Source organism: Melanotaenia boesemani, chromosome 4 (genome assembly GCF_017639745.1).
Source record: "Melanotaenia boesemani isolate fMelBoe1 chromosome 4, fMelBoe1.pri, whole genome shotgun sequence".
NCBI classification, from domain to species: Eukaryota; Metazoa; Chordata; class Actinopteri; order Atheriniformes; family Melanotaeniidae; genus Melanotaenia; species Melanotaenia boesemani.
Window position 1 is genome coordinate 36,814,468 of NC_055685.1, and position 12,151 is coordinate 36,826,618.

The 12,151-nt window shown below is 40.0% G+C and overlaps 1 protein-coding gene across 5 annotated transcripts in view; it reads left to right on the forward strand.

Annotated features, from left to right (window-relative positions):
• Positions 1 to 11,470, forward strand: part of kcnq5b (potassium voltage-gated channel, KQT-like subfamily, member 5b) — a 139,743-nt gene extending 128,273 nt beyond the window's left edge. For 2 of the 5 annotated variants that reach the window (XM_041982782.1, XM_041982781.1), the window contains 5 exons: positions 3,976 to 4,199; positions 4,844 to 4,952; positions 6,452 to 6,583; positions 9,936 to 10,062; positions 10,167 to 11,470. In XM_041982782.1, coding sequence (XP_041838716.1) covers positions 3,976 to 4,199; positions 4,844 to 4,952; positions 6,452 to 6,583; positions 9,936 to 10,062; positions 10,167 to 11,399 — 1,825 coding nt within the window. In that variant the 3' untranslated portion in view covers positions 11,400 to 11,470. Of the gene's footprint in view, positions 1 to 3,975; positions 4,200 to 4,840; positions 4,953 to 6,451; positions 6,584 to 6,777; positions 6,886 to 9,935; positions 10,063 to 10,166 lie in introns of all 5 variants that reach the window. The other 3 variants (XM_041982778.1, XM_041982779.1, XM_041982780.1) reach the window with 3 other exon arrangements.
• The last annotated feature ends 681 nt before the right edge of the window (positions 11,471 to 12,151 follow it).

Genomic DNA, 12,151 nt, shown 5'->3' on the forward strand with positions numbered 1-12,151 from the left:
AATAGCTACATTTACATGGACAAATATTTCTTCAATCTGACTGAAATCAGTTTGATCAGGAATTCCAGCTGACATGTTACATAGATGATGGAAAAAGTGATTCAGTCAGTTGTGTGTTTACATGATGGAAAGATTTAATACGATTGTAGCACTTTTGACATGTGCAAGTCCTACTAATTCAGCCGAAGAAGATGGAAACAAACAAAATATCTGATCATAATTATGCTGATTACACTCAGCTTACCATCTCACCAGGGACACTGGTCCCATACAAAGCTTAAAGACACACTACTGAACTTTTGCAGGCTTTCTCAGTGATAAGCTATCTGTTGACGGCTAATCCAGCATCAATCTTGCATCCTACCTGTACTAAGAGACCTCTCCAACCAGCAAAAGACAGTTTTATCTTGACTCTTGTATTATCTCTTGCTCTGTCCTTTTCTCTCTTCCTCCAGTAATGTTTTCTTGTGTTATTTATTTATTTATTTATTGCTGAATCTGCCCGGTGTGTGTTCAAAATGGCTGGTGTGTTTATATCTACTTGCCAGTGTAGGATGTGGTGCATAAAGTGAAACTCAGCTGCATCGTCCAAGACACAAAAGTTTTGGTTTCTCATCTTCGGGATGCTGCTGGGCAGCGACGGCTGCAGAGGTGCACATAATAGATGTAACTGTGCCATTAAACGAGCCCAGAGCATGGTGTTTTAGGTCCATAAAGTCACGTCCTTTGACCACATACCTTGTTCAAATCAATACCTGAATGTCAGAATGTTATTTCAGCTAAATAAAGAGAAATCTGAAATTGGTTTTTTGGCCCCAAAGATGAGCATCTTAAAGTTAACGTCTAGCTTCATTCAGCACTGTCAAATTAATCCATTTAAATGGATTAATCCAGAAATCTTGGGGTCAAAACATGTTCTTTCAAATTTGTTTTGTGGCTTTCTGCACATGCTCACTACTGTCCACCTCAGACTTTTCATTGCAATAATGTCACAAAAAAACAAAATAAAAAAACTCGTTTTATGAGACCAGAAAGAGTAAAAACACGCTTTGTTTGCAGTTGGAGGTTGGAACAGTTTTATGTGTGTCTCAGTAGTCTGTGTGAACTGTAGTGTCACTGAGACAGTAAAGTCAACCTAATTAGAGCAGCTTAGGGCGGTGGGTGTTGACATGTCGCCCCGCTAACAGCCCTCTCTGACTCACTGTTATATGTGTTGGTTCATTTTCTCTCACATAAAAACACACACACACACACACATCTGTTTCCTCACCACACTCTTCCCCCAGGTATCTGTTGTGCTCTTATTAGACGTGTTATTGTGTTAGTGTGCATTCATTTTGCTTTGTTTTTTGATGTGTGTGCACTCCTGGTGTTAGTCTTTTTATCTGATGCATTTCCCGAATCATTAGGGGAGGGCAGGGTGCAGGACAGTGGAGGCTGCCTGATGTAATATGTTGCGGTTATGAAAGAAAATATTTGTCTGTGAAGGAGGCTGCACAACATGAAAAGTCTACAAAAATATGCAGATTAAAATGGGTCTGCGGTGAGACTGAAAGCCACATTAGTCTTTATGTATTGGCCAGATTTGCAAAGCAGTCACTACAAGCTCGGTGTATAAAACAGAGGAAGTGGTAAAATGCAGCTGAGACGGAAGTACACAAAAAGCAAAATAAAAACAATGTGTACTTTAACAGCCTCAGTGATCTGTTGAATGTTTGCTGGCCTCACACTGTGATTCAGGCACTTGTTGCCATGGTCCAGCTGAATTCATTCTGTTAAAGGAGGGACATCCACATGAAGTGCATGAGTCACCAAATTGCAGCCTTTTTCAGAGGGTGCTGTTTTCCTCCACTGAGCCCAGTTGCCTCAGATCTCTGCTTCTAAATGTCATCTATCCACATCCTGAAACACCTGCAGTATTCAGAGAATCTTCATTTGGGTTATTGCATTTACTTCATTAACACACAGACAAGGAAAAGGTGAAAAAAAACAGGTTGAAAATATTTTTTTCTCATTTACAAAAGACTTAGAGGTGAACATGTTCTCTCATCTGTTTCTGCATCATGTAACACATCATCGTGTGTCTATCTCCCCTTGGTTTTTAGTAAAAATCATAGTAATAAACAGAAGCTACTGAAGAGGTGTACCACTCGGAAACATAGGTACACGGCATCCCTGCTCCCCTGTTACATGAAGTTTTTTCTTTGAGAATGCTGACTAATTCTTGGTGCATGGGGACCTGTAAGAGGCTGAGCAGCCTCAAAGAGGGCAGAGCCAGCAAGTCCTGCAGGGAGATGTCAGTCGCCTTCATTGTAATCCTTTATCTGCCTCTGTTTGACATGTGCTTGAACGATGCGCTACTTCTGCCTGTTGTGATTTCATTTTTCAGCTGTTACACAAAAATGTGCCAGGTTTTTAATCTCAGCTGCAGATCCTGTAAAATAATCAACGTTTAGCTTTTTCTTGGATGTACTGGTCTAGAAATGCTCCTGGGTGGTGTGGCATCATTGTTTTATTCTTTACTTGCTTCCTTGTATTGCATCGAAACTACAAACTGGGCTTCACTTCCTGTTTTCCTTTTTTTAATTCCTCTTTCATTGATGTTGATTTCATACTTCTTATTGTCATCAAATCCCATGAAGATCAATTTACCACTGATCATCTTTAAGTGCTGTGTCTCCACAGCCTGGTGGAGCTAATTTGTTAACTAAAGCAATAAATCTGTATTCATCCACAGCTGGAAGTAGTCCCTCACAAATGTACCATCAGTGTTCTGCTTTCTTAAAAATCTAAAGGGAAAACTATCAGTACAGATGAAATGGAATAAAGTTTCTGGTCTTTTCATTCTGTTTGCTGACAATAAGACAAAAATCCTGTATTTTCCAGTAACTATCCTCTCAAAAAAACTATATGTGTCCAAATGACTACACAGTAAGCTATGCCTGACCTTTGTGCGCTGCATTTGCATGCTGTCATTCTATATAAATACAAACTCCACAACTTCACACCTCAAGACCTCCTTTGTTTACAGTCTGCAGGTAATTTTATCTATTTTCATCCATAAATGCATTTTTATGATAAATTATATGAAAAGTATCATTACACCTTTAAAACTATTTTCTAAAATGCAATAGAAATGTTTTGAATTTTGCATTTAAACAAAAGCACAATTAAACAATTTTAATTGCACCGACCAACTTCATTGTCTAAACTTTTTTACTATTTGATACCAACAACTCATTAAATAATGGGATAGAAAAAGTTGGGGAAAGTTTATAGAATATCCAGTAACATCATTCTGGAAGTTTCTCTAATCAGCAGACTAATTGGTGACAGGTAAGGGTGTCAGCATTGGGTATAAAAGCAGCAGCCAATAAAATTCTAAGTCTTTTTAAGCAAGGATGGGTCATAGCTCACCACTTTGGTCCAAACTCCATCAGGGAATCATTAATGAGTTCAAGAAATATTTCTCAATAACAATTTGTAAAAACCTTCAGGACATAACTCTATCCCAACTTGTTTAAGTGTTACAGCATCAAATAATAGATTATTATATATTTCCTACTAACAATGAAGTTGGTTAATGAATACTGTGAAAATAGGATTTGAAACATCCGCATCTTTTGATTTAAATGTCCCAAAGTTGGCATACTTTTCACCCTTCAGACACAAACTTCATCACACAGTGGAAGCATCATGGTTAACCAGAACCTGCATTTTGTCTAAACTTCCTGCTACAATGCATGTGAGATTTTTCCATTTTGTCCTGCCGCCCTTTAATCTTTTATTAGAAAAACATCTGAATGATGGCTACCACCATGTAAATGCCACATAACAAGGAACAATCTTTTCCAAAAAGTCCAGGAGAATTTATCTTGCTGGCATAAAACCTGAATCATTGACACATCTTCATCTGTTTCTCATTTCAAACCACCACCTCCTCCTTTTCTATACAACTCCTCCTCCCACTTTCAGCCAAAAGTTGAGCTTCAAGGAGCGGGTGAGGATGGCAAGCCCCCGTGGTCAGAGCATCAAGAACAGACAGACCTCCTCGGTGAACGACCGGCGTTCCCCGGTGACTGATGCTGGTACAGAGGGCACCAGTCCTGCCAAAGTTCAGAAGAGCTGGAGCTTTAATGACCGCACACGCTTCAGACCTTCACTCCGCCTCAAGAGCCAGTCCCGCTCCACCACTGATGGTCAGTGCCCCTTTTTTTTGGGGCGGAGGGGAAACAGATAGAAACAGAGACCAGAGGAAAAAAGTTACCCAGATAAATTTAAACTATTCCCATCTTTGCGATGTCCAACCCACCACAACTGGTTTTTCTGCCAATAAGGGAGCTGGGTGGAGGACTGCTAATGGCTGTCCTTCCTTACTCTGGCCTTGATGTGCTGGCAGGAGGAGAATGGTAAATGGATTGTTGGGTGGAAGTGGGAACGGTCCAGGTACAGGGAGTCAGAGTTGCCTAGTTTGCAAAGGCTTGGTGGTAAAATATACAGCCAAAATCCAAATAGTTGGTTCTTGATGCATGTAGTCACATAGACATAGTGAAGACAGCTTGCTGAAGTTCAAACTAAGCATCAGAATCAGGAAGAAAGGGTGACTTTAAGTGACTTTGAATAGCAGAATAGCATCTTTGAACACACAACCCGTCCAACTTTGAAGCAGATGGGCAACAGCAGCAGGTCACTTTTTTAGGTCATGAAGATTTAGTTGGTTAATGGGGAAACCAATGCCACTCACAACAATCTGCTTGTGTTAAGCCAAACACCAGTATCACATCAGGCCAGCTTGTTCTTCAATAAAATGATAATCCTTGTCTTCTTCTTGTCTCTCAAGCAGCAGACTCCAACATGACAATGGAGGACGGCTTCGATGAGAAAGGCTGTCACTGCGAGATCTCGGTGGAGGATTTACAGCCATCAGTCAAGACAGTCATACGAGCTGTTCGGTGAGTCAAAGGAAAAAGGACTTTACTTAAAAACACAAGTCCAAAGACATCCTTTTCATCATCTCTACTAACCAACTCCACCAGCACAGTAAAAATTGAAGAGATTCTTGTTTCCGTTGTCTTCTATCAGCTTCTTTTTATTGAGACTTTTTACCAGTCTGGGAACTGAGGATACTGATTGTTTTATTTTTTTGTTATTGTTGTTCTTTAGTGGAAAACAAACATCGCTGAACATGGAACATGTTTCTTTAAAAGGTAGACAAGAACAAAAGATATGCACATTAGAAAAAGGAAAACAAAAAAAACCCTGAGAAAAAAAAACTAAAACAAAATTACAAAGACATAAAATTATATAAGTGACAATACTAACCGTACTTCCCTGCCCCACCATTCCTCATGTACTTATCAATGATTCTCTGATGGAGTCTGACACAATGTGGTGATCAACGGCCTATCCTTGCCTAGAAAGACTAAACATTTGGTGGATGATCTTTTTACACCCAGTGCTGACACCCTTACCTGTCACCTATTAGTGTTCTGATTAAAGAGTCTTCTAGAACAATGTTTCAGTATTTTTTTATTGACTTTTTCTTTCTTTACCTCTATCTCATTGTGTTTTATTTCATTGCTGCATCAAAGTTTAGAATTTTTTTTAGTTTATATTTATTAACCCTAGAACATACTTTCACCCATGCTGCATGGGTTTTAAATGATATAAGTGTTCCAGGGTTAAATACAGCAAAACTGCTCAGCAAAAACACTGGAAATCATTTCTTTTGTACTCGTGTCTGATCAAAGTTCATACGAGTACATACAAAATACACACAAGATTCATCTTGTATTGTTTTAACTCTACTTTTATTTCCCGCATACATTTGTGATCTTTATTTTAAATAATTCATGTTTATTGTCCTTTCTTTGTGCTGCATACTGACACACAGGAACCTGAAGACAACCTAAATCAACAAATTAACTGAATTTCTGCATTTCCACAAGTCACAGCAGAAGTTTTCTTCCAAAATCACTGCAACAACATGGCTCCACATAGTTTACATTCAGGATCCTGAACACAACAAAACAGCCTGTTGATCCACACAAATTAAGATTAATATCATTATTAATATATGTTCCCAATTGGCTGAAGAGATTCTAAGAAAAGTAATTGATTCAACAGAATTTGTGCCTCCAAAATAAACCTTTTCTACATAGAAAACACATAATTATCAGTTAGGTATCCATGGATTTTTCCAGCGAAAGCAGCCCCCTTTCATTTTGCTCTACAGATCAGTTTTCTCCCTGAAATCAGCATTTTGAATTCAGTTGCCCGGATGTTTTCAGGTTACTCAGTTTAGCTGGCTGGTGTTCACATGTCACATTTAAAGTAGTGAAAGGGGTAAAAACAAGCTGCATGTCTGCGGCCGAGTCGCTGCAGATCATTGTTACTGTCTGGGTCAGAGCTCTCTCTGGTGGCTGAACAAACACCTCTGCTTTTCCTGCAGGATAATGAAGTTCCATGTAGCCAAGAAGAAATTTAAGGAGACGCTGCGTCCTTACGATGTGAAGGACGTGATCGAACAGTACTCTGCAGGTCACCTGGACATGCTGTGTCGCATCAAGAGCCTGCAGACCAGGTAGGAAGGACAACAAGGCTGCACACTCTAACTCAACTACAAGTTTTTGTTCCTATAAGTGGCTGATGTGCGCCTTGTATTAGTGTTTGTGTGGATGCATGACCCATTTTAGCATGGATAGAAACACATATTTCTATGACTTGTTTGTGTTTGATGTTTTTGCATGTGTGTTCATGTGTTTGCTTTAATCACAGGCTGGACATGATAGTTGGGCCTCAGGCCCTCAGCAGAAGAGCCAAGACCATTTCCTCCCCTTTCCTGAATGTTGATTACAGCAAGGGGAGAAAGAACTCCACCCAGGGGTCAGGACACCCCCCACCCACCTCCCCATCCATCATACCACTCAGTCAGTTAATTCAGGGATACCTTTGTCTTTATGAGTACTTCTGTGCATGTGCAGACTCCCCTGATGATGCACACTCAGTCCAATCAAAGTAGCAAATTTTCTCCTGCATCTTACAGGCAAAGTTACAACACAGTTTCATTTAAAAAGCTCCTGGGTTATAAGACAAAGCCTTAATGTGGCATGTCCTTGAATTAACTGAACTGAGAGAAACACTTTATTCCCACAACCTCTGACCACACACACCCTAACTGTGCAGTGTGTCCACGCTGGTGTCTGTTGGTGTTCTGGGATTATTCTCGTGCATCTGCAGCCTGATGTTCTGACATGTACTGACTGTACTGACACTGACCCCTGCTGTTGTTCACCAGCTGTTGCATAGACCTCTTTTTATGTTCCCCATATATAATGTGAAGCTTGACTTTATTGGCTTAATCTGAAATAGTCTTAAAGAAAAACTAGATGCCTATGTTGTGTCAAAGCTTCCATCCTGCAAAGAAAAGCATCACATATCATCCTCCCACAGTTCTGGTCAGAAACTCAGCCCTGCTCATACTGTTGACTTGTAAATAAAATTACTTGTTATAACTTATTATAAAGATAGTAACACAATTAAAAATAAAAATTTAAACCATATTAGGTTTAAGCATCACGAGCTGCACAGAATCAGAGCTGATATCCAAATCATATCCCAATCCACAAGTCCTTGTAATTAATAGAACTTATAACCACGTTTTTATATTGCTGAGATCTCAAATCTTATGTTTTTATAAGTTTATCACAAGTATGACTTTTTTTTCAGTCAAGCTTTTCGAAATAGTCATTACTTGAGCAGTTAATGAGGAAAAGGAGTAACGTAGTAATCATCAATATCAGCAAACGTTTTCCAGTCATCCCAGTAGCAAATTTAAAAATTCACGTTTTAGTTATTAATAATTGCAAAATTATATTTTCTGACCTCTAATTTGTTTTGGTCAAATCCAGTTTTCCCGCCTCTACACGTCCCTCTCCGCTGTGCTTCAGCTCTGTCTCCAAATCTCCATCCTGCTGCAGAGGTTGGAATTATGTAGCCATGGCAACTGTCAACAATGACTGGCACCTCTCAGATACTCCAAATAATTACTCCATTAAAACACTTTTATTATTAAGTATAAAAACCCAAATTCCAGGACAAGATGCAGCTGTTTGGTGCTGGAAGATCCTGTCTTTGCTTTTCATCCTAAAACCTGTTTGTGGCTTTCATGATTGCACTGTTTTCTGCAGAATTTAATCCAAACTAACTTTATTAACCTCATTCTTCAGAACATCGCTGGGTTGAATTGGTCTGGGTTTAAAGAGGCAGAGCAAAATGTTAAAGCCTGTTTTTTCCTTCTCTGGTGTTATTTCATTGTACTGTTTTTGAAATTCCAAACAAGAGACAAAGGGGTCATTTAGCAAATTTGTTTACAGAGCATCGGGTCTGTATTTTTATATCTATATGAGGTCTATATTTGTCATTTGAATTATGGAGCAAAATTTAAAGGCTTTTGAAGAAAAAAGCTGTTTATCTTTAATCAGTTTTAAACATTTAATTTTAATTTTGCAGATACAAGCATTCAGAAATGGGTCAAAATGACTTTTTCAAGAAAGCAGAAAACTTTGTTTTTATTTAAAAAAAATCCACTGTTCAAAAAGCATTGTATATTTATCCTTATGTTTCATCCACATGTTATAAAGGAAAAAAATGTAAGAAAACTTGGTAGTTTTAAGGTAACAAGAGGTTTAACGCATGCACAATTAATACGTTTAATTAATATTATTAATAATTTAATAATAAAAGTCAGTTCCAATAAAAAAAAACAGAATATTGTTATAATGTTCAATTGAAGATAATTAAAAGACTGATTTTACTTCAGTATATTAAAAGATTTTTATTTTTATTTTAATATAAATATATTTAGCAGATTTATATTTAATGTCATAGATGAGCATTAGCTAAATTTAGCTGATTTTAAAAAGTGTATAAGTTTTTAAAGATGATAGATATAATTTCCACATTTAGGATGAACAATAACATCTTTATCATTTTATGCAGTAAAGTAAGAAACCCTAATACATAAAATGTAAAAAACACAGATATTTTGTCATATAAAGATAAAAAAATTATTATCTTTTCAGAATCTTTTAAAATTTCTGAATAAATTTACATTTTGGTGTTTAATATGCCTGTTAGACAGTTATGCAAATTGGTGTTTACATCATTAAAATAATAATCATTTTTTACAATTTTTTCTAAACTTTGTTGGTCTCACAATATATATATATATATATATATATATATATATATATATATATATATATATATATATATATATATATATATATATATATATATTATGCATACATCTGAAATTGCCCGATAATAGTTCTTCCCTCCCATAATTTAAATTTTGAACAATTAATATTAGTCAGATTAAACAATCTAAGGCTGCAAACAGATACCCACAAAAATTTTGATTTTGAAGCACTTAAAAAACATAAAAAATGTTTTCTTGAACATAAACTTTATTTATCACTGTTAACTTTTTACAGATTACTTTTTAGCCACTTATTTTGGGTGCTGTCAACAATCTTAATAGACATGAAGGAACAAGATAAAAATAAACCATCTTTTGACCCAAACTTAATGGTATGAGTGAAAAATGAAGATCTGTTCAGCCAGAGGAAAGTGGCTGGAAGCGGATAAATAATTACTCCATGGCTCTCCTGTTTGGCATTTTCCTGTCACACACTTTTACCTTCCAGCTGGAAAAAAGAAAAAAAAAGTAAAAAAAAAAATACGGGGTAGGAACGCTTGCTTGATGTCATGAAATGTCTGTCATGCAGTGCCGGGATTTAGCCAATCAGAAAAGACGATGTGCTTATTTTCATGTTTTCCCTCTTTCCTGTGGGCTGTTTAGTGGATTTCTGCTCCACTTGTTTTCTTCCTGCTGTTAACATGTTGGTGTGTTTGCATGTCGTGCGATCCAGGGTGGACCAAATCCTTGGTAAGGGCCAGATCCCTCTAGATAAGAAGATCAGGGAGAAGCTGCTGTCTGATGGAGATATTTTGGAGGACATGAGTATGCTGGGTCGCGTCTGTAAGGTGGAACGGCAGGTGTGTTGCATTGGTGGATGTAGATAAATTTTTATAAATTTAGCAGCGCAACATCTTCTGACCCCTTACTCTCATCAACATCCTCTTCTCTCAACCCCCCTCAGGTCCAGTCAATCGAGTCGAAGCTGGACTCCCTGCTGGACATTTATCGTCAGGTTTTACGTAAAGGCTCCTCCTCGGCCCTCACGCTCTCCTCTCTCCCTCTGTTCGAACTGGAGCAGACCTCCGACTACCACTCCTCTGTCTTCAGCAAAGATTTCCCCAGTTCCACTCAGGGCAGCGGCAGCGGAGTTCCTCCCCCTGGCGGCTTTGTCACACGCTCCTCGACCAACTCCCACCTTTCCCAGGGAGGACTCAACCTCATTTTGGGACCTCCAAATGAGCTCAATCTCAATTTCAACGCCTCTTCTTCCACGCCTCCCTCCGGCCTCCCATCTTCCTCTTTTAGCCCATCGCCATTGCCTCATCACCACCCCCATCATCATCGTATGCAGGCTCAGGCCATCTCACCTGAAAGTGATGAGGCTGTGGGGAGCTCTCCTCCTCTCCTCACCCCTAACAGTACCAGTAGTTCAGTGGGCAGAGGAGTGGGACATGGAGGGTTTCCTCTTCTGCCCAGGCTTCCACCGCCCCCTCCCAGCCATAGCAGTGGCCCAGGCAGCTTGGTGCAAGCAGCGTCTCACGACGCATCCCCCGACATGGAAGACTTCTGTGGAGGTCTAGGCAGGCAGATGGAGGACAGCAGTGTGGGCCTGGAGTTGGGGCTGAGCAGGTTTGGGTTAAAAGGGAGCACAAATGGCAGCAGTCGGCTTAACGCGAAAGAGGAGGGCTCCTGGAGGAGACATATGAGCCTGGAGCTGGAGCCCCTGGTGCCACCGGCCCCGGGCTGCTGTTCTGGGCCTGTCCAGATGGACCGCGGACTTGGCAAGTCCATTTCCGTGCAGGATCTGATGCAGGTAGCCCCTGTCCAGGATGCCCATCACAGCCACAGCCTGTCATCTCCAAGCCCCAGCACAAGCAGCGACTCCCCCTTCGGCTTCCACAGCAGCAGCCAAGACCCAGGGGGGGGAGGCGATGGTGTGGGAAGAAGAGGTGGAGGCGACTGGGGGGAGGAGGACCTCTTTATTAGTGACAGGGACATGGAGGTGCAGGGATTTGACTTCCTGTCCCAGGGGACTGCTGAGGCTCACACCTACTCCTCAGAGCTCCTGAGGACAGGGGGCAGAGCAGGGGGAGGGTCTCGGGGCTCAAACCAAAGCCTGGCCAGCGGTCTCACATCCTCCCCCACCACTGGCAGCACTGAATTGCTGAACATGCCACATGTACGGCTAAAATAGACCCAGCTTCATGCTTGGAAGATGCACAAAACTCACCTCAAAGAGACGGTTTTTATCTTTTTTGAAGGGAAGTGGGCGGGTGGGAATATAACACGGGGTGTTCTTTTGTTTATTTTAATGTTGATCCAATTGTTTAGAATCACATTATTTTCATACAGGCTGATCACATGGGCATATCACTGCATGAGTTCTGCCTTTTAACGTATGTTTGACAAACCTAAGATGGAAAATAAAGGCTTGAAAAACGAGAACAGAGAAAATAAAAAACCTGTCGCTGTTAAATGAAGGAGCTCGGTCCAGAGAGTTGGCAGGTTGGTACGTGACTCTGACCTCCAGCATGAACTGCATGCTCTTAGTCAAAAGCACAGATATGAAACTCTACATAAGGGCATGGGTGCACAACATTTAACATGTCTGCTCCAAGTAGGAAAAAAAAGATGTATTTCATGTCTATCAGCACACGCTTCCACAAGGAAACACAGGATACCTCACCACTGCCGTCATCCGTTCCACGGCGTCCAGTCCATTTCAGAAACCAGATCTTCTCCTCGTCTATCTAAATTATACAAATACCATCCTAAACAAATGCAATATCTTCAAGTCACACTCATCCTCTTCATGGCTACCATTTTTTTGAAGGACCGCCATTTTTATGAAGGTGAAACTTTTTGGAAGTTCCACCTTTTTTTTAGACTTTCTGCTCAGTCAGTCCAGCAGCTGGAAACGCCTTGAGGTGCGATCGTGACCCACAG